Below are 22,117 nucleotides of genomic sequence, written 5' to 3'. Positions count from 1 at the left end.
CACGGGGCCCGCGCGCCGCCCCCCGGAAGCAGCGGCGGGAGCGCGCGGGGTCGCGCGGGCCCGGCGCGGGGTCCCGCAGCCATGGATCGCGCCGCAGACGCGGCCGCCGCGCCGCCGCCGTGGTGAGCCGCTGCCGCCGCCGCCCCGCTCCGCTCCGCTCCGCCGCCCGCTCCCTGCCCGGGGGCCGCCGCCGCTGCGGGCGCTCGCGCGTGGGGGGGACGGGCGGGGGGAGCCGCGCCGCTGCCCGGCTCCGAGCGGGAGACGCGACCCCGGCGTGGCGGAGCGCGGGCCACGGGCCAGGCCTCGGCAACTCCGCGTCCCTCCCGCGAGCCCTTCCCGACGTGCGGGGACCCGGGCTGGGGCTCAGCCCCGCGTGTGCTCCGCGGCTGCAGCCTCCAGCCGCCCCTGGCTGCTGTTCCGGCCTTGGTCCGGTGCCGCTGGGACGCTTTGGCGTGCCGGGCTCGCCCCTCGCTCCTGGCGGCCCCAGGACGCGCGAAGCGGTGGCTGCGGGACACCGCGGGGCTCGGGAGGAACCGGCCGGGATGAGCGGGCTGGGACGGGCACAGCGGGACCTGCTGAGGCTGTGTGCTCGCTGTTGTCATTCCCTGTGCTGCTGGGGCTGTGTGCTCGCTGTCGTTACTCCCTGTGCTGCTGGGGCTGTGTGCTCGCTGTCGTTACTCCCTGTGCTGCTGGGGCTGTGTGCTCACTGTCGTTACTCTCTGTTTTGCTGGAGCTCTGTGGTCACTGTTGTCATTCCCTGTGCTTAGGGGAGAACATCACACAAGCCCCTGTCTCGTGTCTTAGCTGAAGAGCTGTAGATTCTACCTGGTCAGATTGGATAGCACGGGACCCTGTTGGTGTTCAGTGTGATCCCTTTTCACGTCCCTTCTCATTTGTGATAACTGTTTTGTTGCTCTACCTGAAATACCAGAAGGAAGAGGGAGGGGAAGCATCACAGGGTTCAAACATACCATCGTTTTCACTAGTGCTTTTCTTTTTTCAGGTGGAACTACTTTTTCCTTTATGATGGTTCCAAAGTTAAGGAAGAAGGAGATCCTACCAGTGCGGGGATTTGTTATTTTTATCCTTCTCAGGTAACTGCTGCTTTTATTCCCGTGCCTGTGTTAAGGAGCCTGTGCTAACCCTGGTTCAGGAGCGCTCAGGCTTCCAGGCAGAGCTCTGGATGGTGCTGAGTGCTTTAGGAAAGCTCCTGCAGCGGGAGGCACTGAGGTGATGCTGCAGCAGCCCAGGGCTGGGCATGGTGCTGTGTGCTGCTCCCCCACGCTGGCTGGGCTCTGCTCAGTGGCTGCCCCTGCAGAGCCCAGCCCTGCCTGGTGCTGTGAGATGTGTCAGAGGGCTGACAGTGCCCTGAACTGAGCTCTGAGCCCTTGTGCTGACAGAAGAAAAGCCAATCCAGTTATTCTTATTTTCCCCGAGAAATCTGTGCTACTGCATTTGATTGAAAACTGAATTGAACTTTAGAGATCTGAATACAGTAGTGATGTTTTCTTCTGAAGTCCTTTCAAAAGGACAAAACCAAGAGATGTTTGTGCCCTGCCTTGCTCTGCAGACCCTCCCTGACCAGCAGGACCTGCTGTGCGGGCAGGTCGCGGGAGCCGTGCGCTGTGTGACTGAGATCTCAGGAGCTCCTCCCAGCCTCATTCGCCTCAGGAAGCTCAAGTTTGCGGTTGTGGTGGACACAGATTATCTGTGGGTGAGTGCAAGAGACCTGGAAGCACTCACAGAGTGAAAGCAGTGAGTCGGTGCTGCTGCATCAGAGGGCTTTCTGTTTTCCAGGGTGGGGGCTGCAGGCAGATAGACCTGGGGAGAGCTGAGGTGGGCTCCCCTCAGCCTCCTCTTCTGCAGACAATCCCTGCTGCAGAGCCTTGGCAGCATCAACAGACATTTAGTGTGTGAGGGAGGTGTGACAGAGATGCCCCAAACCCACCTGGCAGTAGGGCTGGGACCGGCCAGGCCTGTCCCATGGGCATGTGCAGGCGTGCTGGGCTTGCCCTGAGGCAGGAGACCTGCTGCTCCTGCTCCTCGGGGCAACTCCAACTAAATGAAGTGTCTTTGTTGCTGTGAATAACAATTTGAATGTTTTTAAGTAGTTAGTTTCAAAACAGCTCAGCTGGTAGAGCACCAGTGTGGGAGCAGAGGCTGTATTTCCGATACCCTTTATTTATCCTCTCAGCGCCAGGGCTCTTCTGGGGGTGGTTTTGAATTCCCTTTTCATGTGACTTGTGAATCTGGGGGATGTTTGCCTGCCATAGAACTGCTCTCAGCCCTTGGTGCTCATCTGAAAGCCATTAGGAGTTGTTCTCACCTGGGGTTTGTCAGTAAACAAACATTCTTCATTCGGGGCTTTCTGTGCTAAAGGTCCTGGGCTGTGCTGTCGAGCTCCCTGATGTCAGCTGTAGGCGTTTTTTGGAGCAGCTGATCAGCCTCTTCACTTTCTACAATGGCCCAGTGCACCAGGCATACAGGGTAAGTACAGACCAGCAGCTGTGAGGCTTCTGCCTCAGAAAATCTCCATCACTTCCCATACTGGCCGAGCTCTTCCCAGGCACACGTGTGCCAGCACATTCCCTTATGTTGCAAGGGTCAGAGCAAGCTGAAATAGCAAAGAGCTGGGAGCATGTACAAGCCCATCCTGCTCTTGCACTGAGGGAGTGTGGGTGTCTGTCAACAGCTCCCTACATGTTCAGCTTAAAGCAGTTTCCTCTCGATACCCTCTTCCTCTTTATCCTCAGAAGCTCTGTCACTTCTAGGTTGTGTCCCAGGCTGACTGCCTCTGACACGCTGAGTGTGTGAAGGCCTGTGCAGTGACAGATGTGTGGATTTCTGTTGTCCACAGGCATTTTCTCAGGAGGAGCTGAGCAGGAGGTGGGACAGATACATCGAACACATCCAAAGAAACACCAGCGACCTCCACAAGGTTTTCAATTCTCTCTGGAATTTGGACAGAACCAAGGTAGAAGCCTGTCCTCTGCAGTGTCTGGCTCCAGGGCTGCCCTAGTGCCAATGCCTTTGTGTTTGCCTGCTCCTTTGAGCGTTTCCCAGGATTCTCTGGCCTGACTTATGGTTCTCCCTGGCCAGGTGGACCCTCTGCTTCTCCTGAAAGCAGCTCTCATCTTGCAGACGTGCCAGCGCTCTCCCCATGTCCTGGCAGGCTGCATTCTCTACAAAGGCTTGTAAGTAACCAAGCCTTGCCTAAAGGGCTGGTCTGAACCTTCCCATGGCTGTGATCCCAGAGGGCAGCCAGGGAGCAGAGCAAAGGCACTAACTGTGCACACAGGGCTGCTGTGTGTTCCTGAGCAGTTTTCCCAAGTTTAGAGTGGAGCTGACACACAGCTCATTCTTGTGTGGCAAAGTGTTGGCTCCAGCCCATATCTGGGACTGGCCCTTCAGCCCTTACAGTGTCTGGCAGGACTGGGGGAGGTGGGCACAGAGGGACCTTAGAGATCACCCAGCTGTGAAATGAGGCCCTGCAGCCCTGGTGATTTTGCTCTGAGGACAAGTCCCAGTGTGAACATTCCCGCTGGCGCTGCCTGTGCTGACATCCTGAGCCATGGGAGGCTGGGGCTGAGCTGCAGGAAGGGCCACTCTGCTCCTGGATGACTCTGGTTTGTCCTTTCAGGATTGTGAGCACCCAGCTGCCGCCTCCTCTCACTGCCAAGGTTCTCTTCCAAGGCAATGAGTCTCCAGACCAGGTATGTTGCCAAACACGTTCCCTGCCTGCAGATATGCACCTGTGAGGATGTCTGTGAGCAACTGTCACATGGCTCTTGGGTGTGCTGGTGCTGGGAAGGACAGATATTGATGCTAAAAGCTTTTAATGCCCAAGTAAGGTTTAAAGACTTCTGCAGTAGGAATGGGCACTTTTCTTGATGTTTCAGTTAGTGAATTAATGAGTTTTCGTCTCTGTCAGGCCTTGGTTAGCTTTTTACCCAAGCTTAGGTGTTTAGTGATGAATACACACACATTGTCTGAAAGGGACAAAAGGTGAATTTTCATCTGCATTGAAACTTGTCCAAAGTAATTATCTGTGTTGCTCGAGAGCTACTGAAAAGCCACCAAAGCCTAAATGTGAAGAAGGCCTCTGCTCCTGCTCTGCTTGAGTGAACCAAGCTTTTGTGCCCTGAGCAGGCAGTATCAGCGAGCTGTGGCATTTGTCCTTGCTTTCATGTGTGTTTTGCTTCTTGGGAAGTCTCCTTGACTTCGAAGGCTACCTAAGGATCAAGTCACTGCCCCCCCATGGCAAACCAGTCATGGTGTTTGCTGAAGGGGATGGTCTGGGTTCTGCTGTAGCCCCAGGGAGGCTGAGGAGGCTGGAAGAGCTGTGCTGGTGGCAAGTGTTGGGTCATGCCACAGAGCTGATTCTTGGCTTTTCTTTCAGAGTGAGCCTGGAGGTGAGGAGCAGCGGGAGCCTGGTGAGCATCCAGCTGCAGAGTACTGGTTGCCAAGTGCACTGCAGCAGCATATGGGCAACCCTCTGGGGCTGCCACCCCTGCAGGGAGAGCAGGAGCTGATTCTCTGGGATTCACATCAAAGCTCTTGCTGGATGCAGGAGTAAATCCCTGAGGGCATGTGCCAGTGGGTGTTGTGTAACCAGAACTAGTCCCTTCCTTTGGCTAACCTGAGGAGTTTGCTCTTTTGGGTTTAGTGTGGCTGCTTTCATCCCACTTACCCGTGTGCCTCCTTGACCACTGACAGAGCCCTGAAAACAGATGGCTGATGCTTTCAGTCCAGACCTTCAGTCATCAGTTCTGAGCACCAGTTTATAGATACTCTGCCAGGAAAAGGCCACTGAGGGAAAATGTGGCTGTGTCAGGCCCCTCCACTGAGGAGGCTGGGAAAATGCTGCCTGTCTGGCTTGGTCAGCTGGTGTGACCCAGGGTACAAGGTGGTGCCTTCTCCCTCTGCAGAAGCCTTTGGACTGGTGGAGTCTGGCTTCTGTTCCTTGTGCTGGGGCACAGCAGTTTAACCCTTAACTCTCCATGGCTCTTGCAGGTTGCACGTTGCCGCAGGGTGTCCGAATCGTCCCCGTATTCCTGACGGAAGGCGAGATCTCAGCGCTCAGAGACTTCCCAGTGGAGTGGATGAGCAGGTAGGGAGGAGATCAGGGTGTCCCACAGAGAGGCTTCTGCAGCCAGGGCACTGCTGTGTCCTCACTGGCTGCTGCCACTCTCCTCTCTGGCACTAACCCAGACTCTGCATCTTTAGTAGAGCAAGGAACAGACCTGTTCAGTAGATGTAAAGGTAATTTGAGTGGAGCCAGAGATGGCACCTTGAACACTCATCTGGAGCTGTTAGAAAACCTCATCTCCTTTGTGGAGGTGATCTCCATTGCCCTTTGGGTACCAGGTTACTGTGACAGCACCCTCCAGCCTTTTAAATCCAACCTGCAAAAAAAGAAGCAAGCAAGCAAGCAGTGTAGCTCTGCCAGCTGTATTGATACCTTCTCTTATCCTCTTTCTGTTAAAGCTGCCTGAGGTCTGTCAGTGGTGTCCACATCTCTGAAGCAGCCTAAAGCAGAGCTTTCCCAAGACTGGCTGCAATGTTGCTCTGTTTCCTGCAGTGCTGCCTTTGTGCTTGTTAAGGGGGTGACATCCCCAGGAGCCTGCACTGTCAGAGGCCAGTGCTCATCACCTCTGTTAGGCTTCAGCCCATCCTTTTCCAAAGTAGGTGCATTTTGTAGCAGAGAATAGATCAGCTGTTGAAAACTACCAGGAGGTGACAGTAAGTATGTCATGACTCCAAACAGATCCTGCTCAGTAGGTTAATCAGCTTGTCATCTCCCACTAGGTCACCTGTGTCCTCAGCAAGCCCTAGAGAAGAGAAGAATGCTCTCTGCCCCCAGGCAGTTTCAGAATCAACAGACCTGAATAACATCTCTGTGCAGGAGCCCCCTGAGCCAGCTTCACGCAGAGCTGCACCAGAAGATGCTGTGCCACCCAGCAGCCTTGCAAACACGGGGCCTTTCGAGGGCTTCCCTGGAATGGAAGCCAGTGCAAAGAATTCTCCAACTGCAGAAGCATCCTTCTCATCAGAGGGAGACAGGAAGGAGCTGCCCAGCCCTGCCACACTCCCTGCTGCTGAGTGTGTGCAAGCTGCAGGTCTGTCTATGGAAGGCTTTTCCTTCCCAAAACCTTACTCCCAGGAGCAGGAGAGCCTGAGTGGGGACACATCCCTTGTGGACTCTGATGTTGTGCAGCACAGTTTCCAAAGTAACACAACCAGTGGCAGTCTAGCAATTTGCTCTCCAGCCCAGGAGCTGAGCAGGAGGAAAGCAAGTGAGCAACAAGAGACTCTGAGCCAAAGCAGTGTCTCTGGAGAAAGCAGAGGTGCAGCTGGTGGCAACGTACTGGGTCTGGATTGTCCAGGCAGTGCTGCACAGCCTGAGCCCTGCAGCAGGAGTGGGCTGCCAGCTGCAGAGGCTCAGGAGAGGCTGCCTGGTGACCCAGCAGAGCCCAGGCACTGTGCCAGGAACAGGGCCAGTGGGCACCCAGGCACCCAGGCTGGTGTGGAGCCAGGCAACCAGGGCAGACCAGTGCAGATGAGCTTGTACCTTCACTGCGTTAAGGGGCTTGTGCTCTCCCTCCTGGCTGAGGATCACCTGCGAGAGGACCAGAGCTCTGTTGAGGATGTGGTAAGTGGGAAAGCTCCTCCTCACCTGCAGGAGCACTCAGTGCTGCCTGTCTGCTGGCACTGGGAGGGGATGACGACCAAAGACCCTTGGATTCCATCTCCCCCCTCACCTGCCGTGTGCTGTGCAAGGCAGAGCTGTCTGGTTCAGGGTTCCCAGAGCTCTGTGGGAGGGTGTTGGTGAACGTCAGGCAGAGTCTGAGAGGTGAGAGCATTGTCTGACAGGCAGAGAGCCTGAGAGGTGAGAGTGTTGTCTGACAGGAGGCTCCTGTTGCCTGGTGTTGTGTGTCAGTGCTCACACCGGAGCAGGGTGTGTAGGTGTGACTGTCAGACAGCCTCAGCGGCTGCCACAGGCCTCTACTGCACAGGGAGCTGCTGGGAAACCCCATCAGCATGGTACTGCCTGTTGAGAAGCCAGGTTTGTTCTCTGTTTAACCCTCACTTGGCATGTCCCAGCTTCTCACCCTGGAAGCTGAGGGACGTGTCTGGCAGCGAGTCCTCGAGGTGTTCCCGCTGCGTGGGAGCTGTGTCCTCACTGACTGCTCTCCCTGGCACTGCTCTCCAGGGGCCCGAGTGAAAGGTGCCATTTGGGCACTGGAAGCAGGTGCTGTAGCAGAGCAGACCCAGATTCCTGTGCTGCAGGACTTGCTTTGGGGCACAGCCTTCCCTGGCAAGCAGCAGTGCAGCTGATGAGGCTGCAGGGGAAGGACGTGCCAGCCCCAGCGGTTCCTGGGGAAGCATTAGTCTGCTCCCCTACCAGGGAGCTGAGTCAAAGCTGCAGAGGCCTGTGTGATGTGCCAGTTGCCATAGGAACAACCTAATTTAAACCAGTCAGGCTGGAAGGTGGAGGGAAGCTCAGCCTGATGCTGGCTCCCACCATCAGCAGAGCCTCAAGGGTACTCCTTTTCCTCCCAAGCTCTGGGACTCGGGGGCTCTGAGCCCCCATAAGCAGGGGGGTCCCACCCCTCCGCACAGCATGTGGGGATTGGTGCCCAGGCAGAGATTGCTGCAGGATCAGCAGGGGCCAGGAGGTTCAGCCTTGGCCTTTGGCACCAGATGGCACATGGCTCTGACCCCTTTCTGCCCGTTTCAGCCAGGCAGCTCCACAGCAGCAGCAGCTCTGGGGGTGCAGGCAGGAGCTGATGCTCTTGGGAGCTGAGGGTCGTCCTCATTGCACAGGAATCCTCAGCTTCTCGGGGCTTCCTCCAGCAGCAGCTCTGGTCTGGCTGCTGGCAGAGCAGCTCTGCTGTGCTCAGAGGCCTCTGCTCTGCCTCACAGCCCAGCTGTACCGAGGAGCAGCCCCTGAAGGCTGCAGCTGACGTGCAAGATGCCACGTGAGGGTGAGCTCTGCTGGTTGCACATCCTCTCCCCATCAGGGCCCCAGGCTCAACCCAGCTCCATTTATCACTCCAGCCCTGAGATCTTCACCACACTTCAAACCATTTCCCTGCATGTGTTGCCCCAGGGCTGACAGAGGCTGGTTCCAGTCAGCTTCCTCTGCCCTTGCTGCAGAGCTCATCCGGGCAAAACTGCTCTCACAGAGCTTGGATTCTGGCTGGGACTGGATTCTCCTGACTACACTCTTCCTCTGGGTACAGGTGTTGGTTATCTCTCAGGAGAGATGCACCACGTGTCCTGGCATCCCAGGAAGTGCTGTTGCAGGAGGCTGAGCTGGGCTCTGCTGCTGCCATCGTGGGGCATTTGAGGTGTAGCCTCGGCTTGGCTGTTCCTCTGTTTATCGGTGGATTAAAAATGACCCTCAGCTCTCAGGGATGTCACAGCTCAGTTGTAATTAATGTCTGTTTAATGCTTTGAGGCCCCTGAATGACACCAAAGAAGGGTAAAATATGCTGCCTGTGCAGCTGAGGAGAGCAGGCAGCATCCATCATCCCCTGAGAGGGCAGAGCAGGAGGCTTTGGAGGCTTGCAGGCTCACCTCCTGCCCCTCCCTCTCTAGGACTTATCCCTTCATTCCACTGCACAGAAAGGAAAATCTGTTCCATGACCGGAGGGGTCAAGGGCAGGCCAAGCACTGCTGGTGGGATGACAGGCTTGATTCTCTCTGTGGCAGGGGGAAGTACAGGGGCAGGCTGGAGGCTTATGGAGGTAATCTTCCCAGCAGGGCCAGAGGGCCCCTCAGCCTGGCAGCCTCAGCAGGGCCTGCTCAGGAAGCAGCTTGGCTTTTGTGCTGGTCCATTGCATGAATCCATTGCTGGGTGCTGGGCCTGTTGTTACCCCAGGGGTGAGGCCGTTCCTTTGCTTTTACTGTTTCTTGGCCGTCCTGCTGATAGCCCAGGGCACGCTGCAGCTGCCCAGAAGCTCAGTGTGGAGGCTGGGGGCTGTTAGAAGATTGGCTCATGTGTTGAGAGAGTGCTGTGGGAAACACTACTGGCAATGAGCTGCAGCCCGGGCGTGTGGAGCTGCAGCCCGCGTTGTACCGTCTGCCTGCCGTAATAAGGGCTGGGAAGCAAAGGAGTGTGTCTTGCTGTGTCTAAAAGTCACAGCCAGGATGTGAAAATGAGCCCTGGAGAGTAATGTTGGATGGTGAATTAATGGAGTCTTGCATTTCCCTGTCATTAGGAGCAGCAGGAGGGTTAATGGCTGATTTTCAGGTTGCAGTGCCCTTTTCCAAGTCCTGCTCTCACTGACTTGTCAGCTGAGGCTCATCTGCTCTGCTCTGTGCCCAGGTTTCCCAGCTGTTCCTGGTGGGAGCCTGGGCAGCAGCTGAGTGTGGAAGGGTCCAGTCCCTCTGACATGGACGTGTGGCCTCAGCTCCCGCTCTGACCCCAGCCCCCTCTCGCCCTGCCTGCAGTACCACAGCAGCCTGGCTTCTCTCAACGGCCTTGAGGTTCACCTGAGGGAGACTCTGCCCAAAGACTCCTCATCCTCAGCCAAGACAACCTACAGCTTCGCTCACTATGACTGTGTTCAGAACGTGCTCATGGGTAAGCCCTCGCCTCGGGAGCGGCAGCTGAGGGACTGACATCAGGGCTTGTGGGGACCTTTCCTCGTGCTTCAGACAGCTCCTCAGAAGCACTGCTTGCTATAGCTCTCACAGAATGCCCTGGATCTAAGGCCCTGGTGAGGAAGCTTTGCCTTTTGTGAGTTTTTTGCCTGCTGAGTGCTGTGTTTGGATGAGAGCCAGAGGCCACTGGGAGATGGAGCAGCCCCTGGCGCTTTGCTTGGAATGATGTTGCTTCGGGTCCTGCTGAGGAGAGGACTTGACAGCCTCTTCAAGCCTGCCTTCCTGTCCCCCAGCTTCATTCACTCCTGCTGTGATGCCTTTTGTTCCTCTGACAGCGGGACAAATGGTGTCTGTCAGTCGTTCCTGGCCATGAGAGGCAGGAAGTGGTGCCAGGCAGCAGCCATGGCATGGGGACGGTGCCCTGGCTGGGTTGGGCAGCCCTGGGCATGCAGAAGGCCCCGTGCATGTATTGCTCCAGGTCGTTCTCATGTTTCCCTTCTGGCAGCCTCACAGGCTGCGTCCCACCTTGCTCCATCTTAGAAGTGCTTCAGGGAAAGAGAGAAAGCCCAGTGACTAGGTAACCCGGGTCTCAGGCACGCTCATCACCCCTGGTGTGTGGGGTGGAAGGGGACACGGCTCAGCACGGTGCAAGCTGCTGGCTGATCTCCCTCAGGTCACACTGGGGCTTGGGGTGTCTCCCAGTCTCTGCAGCAGATATCCAGGGGCCCTCAGCCTTTTCCTGCTCAGTGAAAGGGGGTCATGCTCCTCTCAGAGTGGCCTGTTAACACCCCCTTTTACTCCTCTCCTGCAGCCAACCTGCCCCATGCTCCTGGCCCCCTGGACCGGCACTTCCTGCGAGCTGCTGCACTGATCCACTCCGACTTCAGCCACCTTCCCACAGCTTCTGAGGTGATAGTTAGGTAAGGGGTGCTGGTGTCTGCCTCCTCTTGCAGGCACAGGGGGTAGGCAGAAGCGGGGAGCCCCTGCTCTCAGGCAGCCAGAGGTTCAGCACACGGCACGGTCGCCGGTGCCCCTTGTCACGGGCCACTCCTGTCACCTCATTCCCTGACGTCTGCCCTCGGGGTGTGGGCTGTGATACTCTGCCTGTGGTGTGGTCTGGGTGTTGGGGGACTGTAGTGGCACCGAGGTACGAGCTGGGTGAAGACACAGTGCTGGAATATTGGCAGTTCCTGGCACCATGAGGTTCCAAGGCAGTTTTAAATATAGCTGTTGCTAATAAATCGGTGTCTCGGCCGCCAGCCAAAGGCACCCAGAGCTGGCAGCCTGGGCTCTGTTTGCTTGCAGGGCTCCTTGGGTTGGGAACACGCCGTCGTGTGCGTGGCAGGCTGCATTGTCACACAGCAGAGAGATGGTCTTATGGCAGGCAGAGCCCTTCCACACAGCCACGTGTGGGGGAGCACACAGAGGCTCTGCTTGTTTGTCCAAAACATGAGGAGATGATGCTTCTGGGGAATTTCACTTCTCTGACACAGCCTGCCAAGCTCCTTGTTTAGCAGGAGTTTGACTGGCTCCTTAAACCCTTCCCTGGCTAAGCTGGCGTATTCCCTGTTGCCCCAAAAAAAGCAACTCCATGTGTGAATCAGGCTGAGTAACAAGATGACTAAAACTGCTTTCATTTATGGAGAGCTGTCACAGAAGGGTGTCAGCAAACATATCAGCTGTGGCTTTCTTCCATCAAGGAGGAATGCAGAGTCCTTGGCTTTGCCCCCTTCCCAGCCCTCTTGTAGGTAAACACAGAGTGGTGGCTTTTCATCAGTGGAGCTGTTGTGGTTGCACTTTCTGACCTGCCTGAGCTTCCTCACACCTGTGGCTGAACAGCCTCCTGTGGTTCCTGCAGCCAGGTGCTGTGCTGGGATTTGCTTGTGGACAGCAGCAGTGAGAGGGGCTCCTCCAAGAAAGAGGGGCTCCTCCAAGAAAGAGGGGCTGTTAGGCACCAGGAGTCTTCACCTGCTGGCTCTTGAGGTGCTGGACTGGGTTGCCAGGAAGGGAGATGCTCAGAGGGCCATGTTCATGGCTGCTCATGCTGCTGAGTCAGTCCTGGAGGATGAGTGACACTTTCAGGCTGCCAGGACCCTGGGGATGGAGGGTCTGGTTCTCTGTTGCCTTCTGGTAATACACTGCAGGGTTTTGGTGGTCGCTCTAGCTCTGTGTTCCTCTGCTGACAGAGACCTAAAAGTCCCTCTCAGCAGCTGGGAGCCCAGTGCCACGTGCATCCTGGTGCCCAGCCTGGGGAGCTGAAGCAGATCCTGCCTAGAGCTGCAGAAGCTGAGGGCTGCCTCCTCTCTGCCCCGCCAGGAACGCCTCCACCGCCGTGTACGCCTGCCGCAGCCCCGTCCAGGAGACCTACTTCCAGCAGCTGGGAGCCCCGCTGCGCAACTCGGGCGTCCCCAGCCCTCAGGACAGCGCCTTCAGCCTGCCCAGCAAGGCCAAGCAGAAGCTGCTGAAGCACGGAGTGAACCTGCTGTGAGCTGCCAACGCGGTTCAGCCCCTGCTGAAGTCGGGTCGTCTCCAGGGATGGAAAGTCTCCAAGCCACGTGTATCGTTGTGGAGGCTCTGCAGGGCGTGCAGCTCCTCACCCTGAGGCCAGGCACTCATCCTGCCCCATCCCCTCAGCACCTCCTGTGCTGGTGCAGGGCATTGGTGACGTTGGCACTTCCCAGAGACTGAAGGCAGGACCTGGCTGTGTCAGGGTGTGTGGTTACATGGGCTCTGGGATGCTTCGTGCTGCCACAGGCTGAGGCTCCTGGAGTGCCTTGACCTGAAGTAAATCCTCCTGTTCCTCTGAGCTGCACAGGCCCTGGGGCAGTGCTGTCCCTCAGAGCTGTTAGTCAGACCCTGCCTCTGCCTGGAGCCCTGTGCCCATGCTTGTCCTGGTCACACTTGGGCTTATTGTACTCACTTGGACCTGTTAATCTATAGGAACAATCCCCTGCCATGACATAATGCCTTACCTTGATTAACAGCCTGCACGTTCTCAGACTAACTGGAATAGAAAAAATGCTGCAAAATTCATCCTCCAGGTGCTGTTGGGAAGATTCTCTGCTGTATCTGACTTTGGGAGATCCTCGTCCTCGAGGGCCTCATTCCACCTCCTTGCTCTCGCTGCTCAGCTGCCCTGTGCTCTGTTGACAGAAAAGGCAAGTGGGAGCCCCTTAAGCTAATGGGACCAAAGAGGCCTCAAAAGGGTCTCCTCAGCTGGTGTGTGGCTGGTGAGGGCAGAGAGGGTGCCCATGGCTGCCCACACCTTGGTGCTGGGGGCCTGTGTCTGCCTGGGCTGTGTATTTCCAAGCCTGTTGCTGTTACATGCACACACAGCGCTGGAACGGGAAATAAAAGCCTCCAAGCCTCATCCAAGCATTGTGTCAGCAGCCAGAGGCCCACCTGCTGCTTGGTTCTCGTGTTGGTGATTCCTGGTGTGAGGTTTGGGGCTGGTGACCTATTGCCCTTAGCCACAGCTCCTGCAGGCCTTGGCTGGGAAAATGCAGCGGGCTCCAGAGCCAGCAGCTGCCCAGGGGCTGGCTGGGCATGGGTTGCCATCTGGCTTGCAGCTGTGGGAGCAGGAGAGCTGCGTCCTCTGCTCCCTGCAGCAGCCAGGCTCCTGCTGGGGACCAAAGCACCCTCAGCAGCCTGTTGGCTGTCAGCAGCGTGGAGCCTTCTGGCTTTGGTGGCAGCTGTGTGGGAGCAGGGCAGGGAGAGGCAGAGGCACTGCAGGGTAAGGCCCTGTGTCCCCAGGCCTGGGGAAGCTGCTCTGGCTGTGCAGTGCAGCACAGAGGCAGTGTGCAGGTGGGAGGATGTTTGTGTGCTCCAGCCTTCCTGCGATGTTCCAGCCTCCTCCAACCCTCTGAGCCCAGAGGCTCCCTGTGTTAGATGCTGCTGTGGCTCCAACCTGTGCACCCACAGCCCTGACCTGGGCTCCCTCGGCGATGCTGGGGCTGCCAGGAGGGGGCCGGGCTGCGAGGCAGCTCCCCGGGGAGATCCCGCCAGCTCCTGGCTGCGTGTCTGGGGAAGCAGCTCTGTGCTCTGCCAGGAAACACCACCAAGTTGAGGGAAAAGCCCGAGGGGGACAGGAGGGAGGTTTGGCACGGCAGCAAAGCACAAGAGAGATGCTTCTGCCTGCTGCCGTCGGGAACCTTCCGCTCCAATCTGCCGCACCGTCTGTCACGGCACCGCGGCCGCGGCGCTGCCTGGGCTGCTCCGGGCAGCGGGGCCACGGCCAGCCTGGAGCCCCGAGAGAGAGTCACCACGGGGCAGCACAGCACGGAGCCCCAGGCCCTTGGCTCCGTGGGGCTGAAGGTTGGTCATTTCAAGTGTAGCAAGGCGAGGGGCGGCTGCTGCACTGGCTGCGTCCCGCTGGGGAGGGCGAGTGGTGCCGGGCCCCTTCGCTGGGGCTCAGCCGGGTCTGAGCTGGGGTCAGGCGCTGGCACGGGCCCAGCACCCCTGGCAGCAACGGAGCACGAGCCCAGCACCCTCTGCCCGAGATGCAGCTGCCTCTGGTGCATAAGCACAGCTGGAAGCTGGTTTGTGTGGAGACCCTGGGCGCGCTGGTGGCCCCACAGAGCCCGGGCTGGGGGAGAAGCTGGGGGACGCACAGCAGCCGCTGTGGTGAAGTCTGGGCAGGGGAGGCCGTGTCTGGTCGCTTACCCTCGCTTACCACATCGCTTTCAGGCTCATCCCGGCATGAGAGCAGCAGGACCCGACCCCGCCGTGCCTCGCCTGAGCCTGGCCTCACCACAGCAGTAGGCAGAGCCCGTTGTGTTCTCAGCACAACTGTTTATTGGTAATCTTTGCTTATCCACTGTATGAATGTCACCAAACTGTCAGACAGTTACCAAGCCAGCCTGCTTCCCCAGGGCCCGGTCCCAGGCAGTCGATGCGTGTACAAACCATGCATGTCAGATACTCTGTAACAACACAGGTGTAAAAAAGTTCTCTGGGATGTGTTTGAAATCTGCCTCATCACTGAAAAACCTGTACAGGAATGCGATGGGGAAGGGGCCTGTGTCCCCCCCGGGGCCGTGCCAGGACACGCTGCGCTTCAGGGCAGCGGGGCGTCAGCCGCCTGGCAGCTCCACCCCGGGACCCCCAGGGCCGGAGGGCTGCTTCCGTGGGCTGCACAATTCAACCCCTCCCCATCTCTGGAAACCTCTCCTCTGCTCTCAGGGCTGTGAGCTGCCTCTCTGCACGCTGGCCCTGGCACCAGGAAAAGAGAAGGTGGAGCAGTGTGACCTCCTTTCTCCCTTTGTCTAGTGAGGAACAAAAGCCCTGCGCTGCTCACTCAACGGTGTCCTGTCCCTGCAGGGGCTTCTTGGTGAAAACCAAGGTCGCAGGTAAAGCAAGGAGGGGGTTTAGGCAGTTGGTCGTGCCTGGGGGTGTGTGTGTGCGCAGCCCTGCAGCCGGGCTGGGGCAGGCTGAGCACAGCGCTGGGGCTGCTGTGCTGTTTTGGAGGGGTGTGGGGGCTGTGTGTGTGTGTGTTGTACCACGAGGAGTATTACATTATTACATTCAAACAAACACCCTTGGTTTGGTTACTCTACTTCTGAACACCGCAAAACACAGTAGCAACAGAACACGGACGAGAGGTGCTGTGGCTGAACCCCGGCGGGACGCTGGAAAGGACCCCCGGGCCAGCGATGGATGGGAGGAGGAGGGAGGGAGGGGATGGGCGTTGAGACGTGTCGCAGTTTCCATTTACAGGAGCCCCGTGAGGGCCGGGAGCAGCTCGCAGCGGCAGGGCCAAGCGCGGCCGCACAACGCCGTCACCGGCCCGGGGCGAAGATGAAGTCGAGGGCCTGGCGCTCGGCGGCGGCGACGTTGGGGTGCCACAGGTCCACCATGAAAACCACGCGGGGCCCCTCCTCCGGGGGACCTGTGAGGGACGGACAGCGCCGGTGAGGCCTCGGCCCGGCTGAGCGCCCCGGCTGCTGCTGACGGCGAGCACGGAGCCCGGCGCGGGGCCGCTGCCCAGCTCAGCCTGTGTGCGGCCGCGTCCCGGGGCTGCCGCTGCGCCGTTCCGACCTTCCCCACCCCGCAGCGGGGCTGGGGCGGGAGCCACGGCTTTTGTCCCGCCACTCTTCACGCGCTGCCCTGCTCCGCTCAGCGCTGTCACGCCGTCAGCGGCTAACGCTGGCTAACCCGGGAGAGCCGGAGCGGAACAGCCTCTGCCACTGACGGAGACAGGCAACAAATCAGGCCAGCGAGGAGCTTTTCTCCCTGCGTGGGAGACAAAGGCACCGCTGGCACGTCAGCTCTGAGCTGCTGCCTTGCAACAGGGCCACTGCAGCCGGCAGTGCTGCTGCCAGCAAGGCCCAGAGGAGGCCGAGACTGCACCACAGCTTGACCTGCCCTGCAGAGCTCTGGAGGACCAGGGAAGCCTTTCCATGCTGGATGCCACGGCAGGGAGAGGGCCACCAGGCCCTGGGCTGGGCCAGCAGTGCTGCAGCACCAGGGGCTGCCTGGGACAAGGGGCACGGGGATGCTCTCCTGCCCCTGAAACCCCATTGCACCAGGGCTGGGGCAAGCCAAGGGTCCAGCCCCGCTGGGATGCCAGTGCCTCCAGCCCTGCAGCTGCCCTGGCAGGAGCAGGGCCTGCCCTGTCCCCCTGCTGCCCCCAGCCCTGCAGCCGTGCCCAGGGAGGCTGTGAGGCCCCGCGGGCTGCGCTCACCTTCGTGGAACGCCGTGTGCAGGAAGGAGTCGTCGAAGAGCAGACAGCGGCCCTCAGCCCAGCACTGGGGCTCACCCCCCACCACCAGCTCACAGTTACTGGGTGTCTTCAGACCTTCAGGCACAAAGAGAGAGGACAAGGAGGGTGAGGTGGTCCCTGCGCTGAGGGAATGCGAATGGCGAGCTCCAGGCTGCTGCTGGGGGGCTGCTCCCCTTCAGAGAGCAGCAGCAGCACTGAACTCAGCACAGGGCAGAGCCCAGGGCTCAAAACGTGCTCAAAGCTGGCACAGCGCTTGGAAGCTGGGCTCTGAGCAGCCCAAGCCCAGTCTGCTCCCTCCTGCCCTCGCCCCCCACTGCTGCAGGACCCCCCACAGCCTCTCCTGCACCCAGTGAGCGGAGCATCATCGGCACTCCCGTTGCCATCTGAAGAGCTGCCAACTCCCCAGAGCCCCAAATGCAGGGTGTAAGTAAGAAACCAGTTTCCTGGTGCATTTCCTCGCCTCAGGACCAAAGGCAGACGCTGCTCTCTCCTTCCTCCAGCTCTGCTGCCATTGCCCTGCCCGCTGCAAGGCCACAGCACAGACGGAGCTGGCAAATGACCCACGCCGCTTGTCACCCCAGGGAGGCTGCACCCCAGCTGGAAGGCTGTCCCCAGCCCCATGCTGCCCCAGCACAGGGTGTTTGAGCCAAGCTGGACTTCACCTCACTGGCCCACTCCAGGAACCACCCTCAGCCCCTGGCAAGGATGGCACATCTCCCCAGGGAGAGAGGACAGCCTGTGCACCGCTGCCTCCTGGCACCAGCAAGGGCAGGTCCTGGCTGCCCAGCCCCGGAGGGCTCCTCAGAACAGCTCCTCGGACCGATTCCCACCCTCAATAAACGGCCAGTCAGCGCCTGAGCGTGTTTACTCAAGAGGAGTTGGCTGGAGACGCGCTCGGCGTTTGCCAGCCGGGCCCGTGCCGTGCCTCCCCCGGCGCGATCTGTGCCGCTTCCCGCGCGGCAGAGCCCCGGCCATCTGTGCCGTGTGGGCTCTCCCCAGCCCGGGCGCCTGCTGGGGGGGAGCACCGTGCTGAACACGGGACCCCTCCAGCAAAGCAGCATCTGTGCCCACCTCACACACAGCAGAGGGGCAGCTGCCAGTGCCAGGACACGGCGTGGTGCCCGCAGCGGCTGCCCAGGCTGCCCCACACCCCGGGGGCACAAGGGGTGTCTGCAGAGCTGGGGGGCACAGGAGGTGTCTGCAGAGTGGGTGGTGTTTGGAGACCTCCCACACAAAATCCGACCTTGTGTCTCGCACCTGTGAGAGCCCACACCTCTGGGTCAGCAGGAGGAGGATGTGAGACGCTCCTGCTGCTGAGCTGGAGGCCCTGGGAAGGTCGGACACGCAGCGGGGACAGTGCCAGCAGCAGCGGGGAGGCTGCTGAGCCCAAAAGCAGAGCAGGTACCTGAGCCCACCGCGGCGCTGCAGATAGCGGCTGAACTCCAGAGAGCACGGCGTGCAAGAGGCCTTTCTGCACCCAGGCACGGCTCTGCAGCCCCCCAGCCCACGGCAGGGTCCCCAGCCAGGCTGAGCCGCCACTTACCGAGGTGGCAGCGGACGCGGATGTTGGTGGGCCCGTAGTGCTCGGCGATGATGGTGCCGGGGCTCAGCACGGAGATACAGGCGTTCCCAAAGACGTTGTTGCCAATGCAGGTGCGAAGGCTCCCGAGCAAGCGGTACGTCCGTGGGCACCTCCTGCAGTTCCTGGGCACGCACATGCCCTGGTTCACCAGGTAGAAGGTGAACCACTCCCCGCTCGACGTGCTGTTCATTTTCCATCCTTGCGGGAGGCTGCAGTTTGAGAAAGCTTTGTAGAGGGTCTCAAACTCGCACAGGATGGTCTGGAAGTTGCGCTCCAGCAACTCCACGTCGTGCTTTTGAGCGTCCCGGGAGAAATAGGGCATGGTGGGCAAGTCGGGCAGGAAGAAGACTTCTGGCTTCTGGATGGAGGGGCGGCTGTTGAGGTAACGGCCCTGCTCGCGGATGCCCTTGTGGATCCTGCCCATGCCGGACCAGGAGTAGCGCTTGGCGTACTCCTGCAGGTTGTGGTAGAGCTTCTGGTTGAGCCCGTCGTGGTGTGTGCAGCGCACGCACTCGGGCGACTGGCAGTACACGTACCCGTTCTGCACGCCGTTGGCCTCGGCGCTCTGCATCAGGGCGTTGACGGTGGCGTAGGCGCGGGGCTGCTCCCGCCCCACGTGGTAGCAGTACCAGACAAAGAGCAGCAGCAGGCAGGCCACGGCGGCCACGGCGCCCGCGTCGCAGTCCCGGAACGACTGGATGCCCGTGGCGATGAAATCCCGGAGCCCGTCCAGGGACCAGCTCCAGTCCGGCAGCCACTCCAGAGACATGGTGGCGGCTCGGCGGGGCCCGGCGCTCAGACCTCGCGCTCCTCGGGGGCGCCGGCAGCGCGCAGCTGGGCCGGGGCGCGGCGGGAAGCGGCTGCCATGGGGAAGAGGAGCTGTGGCTCTCCCCTGCGCGCCCGGCGGCTCAGCATCGGCAGTGGCAGCTCCCAGTGAGGAGAGTGCCGGGGGTCCCCGTGCCGCAGGTCAGCAGCAACACGCCCGCAGGGTCCCCATCATCATCATCCCGAAAGGCGGCGCTGGAGGGAGGCTCTGCGGAAAGAAACCCCGAGGTGTTAGGGAGGCAGCTTCCCCTCGGGGTCCCTGCTCAGCGCACCGGGTGCAGACGGGGCTGTGTGTTGGGGCTGCACTGGGGGATGATGACTGAGTGCCTTCCCCTCTGCCCAGGAGCACAATGTCATCCCATGGCAGGAAAAAGCCCACCAAGAGCGTCTGCCACAACGATCCAAACGGGAGGCGAGGGGCAGAGCGGCCGTCTCCCCTCCTGCTCTTCCCCACATTTCTCTCCTCTGCTGCTGTCTTATCACATCTGAAATCTGGCTGATAATGCAGCGGGGCAAAGCTGGGAACAGACACTTAACAGCCTTATCTTGCAGCACATCGGTTTATCCCCTCCATCTAAATGCTCTGAAATGACTCTCCCTCCAGAGGAGCCCAGTGCTCAGCCAGTGCTTGGCCAGTGTGGTAAGGGCACAGCAGCCATGGTGGCAGGTCAGGGCTGGCTTGTTTCATTTCACCAGCCAGAGGTTACCACAGGCCACAGGAGCTCTCAGCACTGCCCAATGCCCCACATGCCTGGCCTGAAAAGCAGAGCTCAGCCTCCCTCCCCAGGCAGGGCACAAACCTGCTGCACAACCAGTGCCTTTCCTCTGTGACCTCTGGGCAGCTCTGTCCTGCCTCACCATCACAGCTCTCAGGAAGGCACCTCAGAAAAAGAAGATGCTCCATCTCCTCCTAACCTCGAGTGATGTTTGCTCACCCCAGACTCCATCCCTGGACATCTCTGAGCAGCAGGAGCAGAGGGGCTGGCAAGGCAAGGGGTGAGAAAGGGAGGGGAAACACAGAGCAGGCTGGGAAGCGTGGTGAGAGCTACGGCACGCTGCCAGCGCCCAGGGAGAGCCTCCTGGTTACTGATGTGCAGCAGCTGAAGCAGCTGAACAGGAGCATCCACACCATGCAGATGCTCAGGCTGGGCATGTGTGGGGGGTCACAGCCTGCCCCTAGCACTGGACCCTGAGGGGAGAACACAGGCTGTCACCCCAATGCTCTGCTACACCCAGACTGCAGCTCCTGGCCGTGTCCACAGCTGCACAGCCCTGGGCAGGGCCCGAAGGCTGGTGGGAGCCACAGCACAAACAGCTCTGTGAGGAGCGAAACAAGGATGGTTCAGGTAAGAGGGAGGGAGATCCTGTGGGAGCTCAGGTGTAAGAGCATTGACTTGAAGGAGCAGGAGAGGTTTATTAGCCAGGGAAGCCATCCAAAGCCTCCCCAGCCCTCCCTGACGAGGTCCTGCAGCCTGCTGATGAATGTGCAGTTCCCTGATGATGGCAATGGTGATGAGCTTCAGCTGGTGGAGCGTTGGCTCCTGGAGACCTGCCCCCGGAGCTGCAGACCTTGTGCAGGGCTGGGGACAAAGGCCTCAGACAGTTTTACACCCTGGGAGGGACACCTGCACAGCAGCCTCCCTCCACCCTACTTCCTTGTGGCACTGTGCCTGCTCACCCTGTCCCAGGACCTGCAATCCACGTGGCATGTCACAGCCACCTGGCAATTCTCAGATAACTTTCCTCCATCCCTGCTGGCTGCAGCTCCAGCACCCCTCCAGACACACCAACTTCTCCAGCCCAGGCCTCTGCTCCTGGGGTGCAGGGCCGGTCCCAGGGGTGTCCCTGGGGCTGGCACAACCTCCCCCTCCTCGCTCTCCCGTGGTGCTGGAGCTGCATGGGAAGGCAGGCAGAGCCCTGGCATGATCTGTATTCAGGGTGGCTCTCGCCCTGACAGGCAGCAGGGAGCTGCCTCGGCGCAGCACCCAGGCTCCTTCAGAAGCCGACTGACACAGCGAGCGCTCGGGGGGCACAGAGCCGGGGGGTCCCACAGCCCCAGGGTCCTCGAGCCAGAGTCGTATCCCTGCAAGGGTGGCACAGCAAAAACATGGCCTCACTGCCCCCCTGGAGCTGCTGTCAGCGCCTCAAAGGGGGAAAAGCAGGGGGAAACCATCGGAGCAGTAAGAGATGAAAGCTCCTGCAGCCCCGTGCATCCTGCCCGGCCCCCGGGAGCCCCCGGGCTGCAACAGGGACTGAGCCCCCCGCCGGGATGCAGCCGGGATCCAGCCCAGCAGCTGCCTCCTGCGCTCGCAAGGGCGGCCCCGACGCGAACCTGCCCGAATCATCCTTCCGCGGGGGGCAGAGCAGGGCCCCGACCGCCGGCCCCGCTCCCGCCGGGACCTGCCGCCGGCCCGGGCCCCGGGAAGCGCTCGTCAGCAAATAACCAACAGCAGAGCCGGCCCCGAAGAGCGGGAATCGATTCCTCATCGCACTGAAGTTGTGCAGGACCCGGAGGCGAGCACCGTGCCAGGCAGCAGCGCCGTTACATAATGAAGGCTGAGAGGCTTCGATGCAGCACAAAGTTGCATCTCCTCGGGGCCTCGGCGTCTCCCGGAGGAGGTGGGTTTCGCACAGCCCCGGCCGGGACGCCCAGGCCACGGGCTGCCCCGGATCGGCCGGCGTTGCCTCCGGGAGCGGGGCCGGGAGGCTGCTCGGGGCTGCGGGAGCGCGGGGCGAGGCCGCGCCCGCCGCCACTACGGGGCTGGAGCGGGGCCAGGCAGCCGCGACCCCCCCGGCCCCCGCGGGACCCCCGGCGCTGCTCCCACCCGCCGTGGCCGTGTCACCCGGGGCCGCTCTCACCCGGTGTCCCCCGGCGTGCCGGCGGAGTGGCCGCATGTCCCGGGGTGTGTGCACGGCGCGGGGTGGCCGCGCTGCTGTCACATCCCCGGCGTGGCCGTGGCACCTGCCGCGGTGCTGTGCGCCGGCCTCCGCTGCTCCCCGCGCCCCGCCCGGCCACGCCACGCCACGCCACGCCACGCGGTGCGGCGGTACCGACCTGCTGCCGCGCCGTGCCGTGCCGTGCCGCGCCGTGCCGTGCCGCGCCGCGCCGTGCCGTGCCGCGCCGTGCCGTGCCGCGCCGTGCCGCGCCGTGCCGGGCCGATCCGCCCCGCTCCGCTCCTCCGCTCGCCGCCGCGGACCACAACTCCCAGCAGCCCGGGCAGGAGGGGCCCGCGCCGCCCCCGCCGGGACCGGGCCGGGCCGGCAGCCTGCGGGCCCCGGGCGAGGCGCCGCCCGCCCGCCCTCCGCTGCGGGACGGCCCCCGCCGCCGCCCCCGCGCCCGCCCCTCGCCGCGGCCTCGGGGCGCTGCGGCCGCCCCC

General features: G+C 60.8%; 2 protein-coding genes across 4 annotated transcripts; one reads left to right on the top strand and one right to left on the bottom strand.

Annotated features, from left to right (window-relative positions):
- The first annotated feature begins 51 nt into the window (after positions 1 to 51).
- Positions 52 to 12,589, top strand: HPS4 (HPS4 biogenesis of lysosomal organelles complex 3 subunit 2). 3 transcript variants are annotated; one of them, XM_062010129.1, is made up of 13 exons: positions 52 to 122; positions 1,004 to 1,094; positions 1,571 to 1,714; positions 2,380 to 2,487; positions 2,858 to 2,974; positions 3,100 to 3,194; positions 3,641 to 3,713; positions 4,400 to 4,433; positions 5,014 to 5,110; positions 5,809 to 6,652; positions 9,460 to 9,592; positions 10,424 to 10,532; positions 11,929 to 12,589. In XM_062010129.1, the coding sequence occupies exons 1-13, from the start codon at positions 82 to 84 to the stop codon at positions 12,098 to 12,100; spliced, it is 2,058 nt and encodes a 685-aa protein (XP_061866113.1). In that variant the 5' UTR covers positions 52 to 81; the 3' UTR covers positions 12,101 to 12,589. The 3 variants fall into 3 exon arrangements, with proteins under 3 accessions (XP_061866113.1, XP_061866114.1, XP_061866116.1); XM_062010130.1 differs by having other exon boundaries at positions 11,799 to 12,022; XM_062010132.1 differs by lacking the exons at positions 10,424 to 10,532; positions 11,929 to 12,589 and having other exon boundaries at positions 9,335 to 9,552.
- A 1,794-nt stretch (positions 12,590 to 14,383) lies between these two features.
- ASPHD2 (aspartate beta-hydroxylase domain containing 2) lies at positions 14,384 to 21,853 on the bottom strand. Its single transcript, XM_062010034.1, has 4 exons — positions 21,796 to 21,853; positions 17,877 to 18,948; positions 16,295 to 16,408; positions 14,384 to 15,499 (listed from the first exon to the last, which is right to left on the bottom strand). Exons 2-4 carry the CDS (start codon positions 18,682 to 18,684, stop codon positions 15,390 to 15,392), a joined length of 1,032 nt encoding a protein of 343 aa, XP_061866018.1. The 5' UTR covers positions 18,685 to 18,948; positions 21,796 to 21,853; the 3' UTR covers positions 14,384 to 15,389.
- Between the last annotated feature and the right edge of the window lie 264 nt (positions 21,854 to 22,117).

Source organism: Colius striatus, chromosome 17 (assembly GCF_028858725.1).
Source record: "Colius striatus isolate bColStr4 chromosome 17, bColStr4.1.hap1, whole genome shotgun sequence".
NCBI lineage: Eukaryota > Metazoa > Chordata > Aves > Coliiformes > Coliidae > Colius > Colius striatus.
The sequence above is the reverse complement of the archived record's forward strand: the minus strand, read 5'-3'. Positions and strand labels throughout refer to the sequence as shown.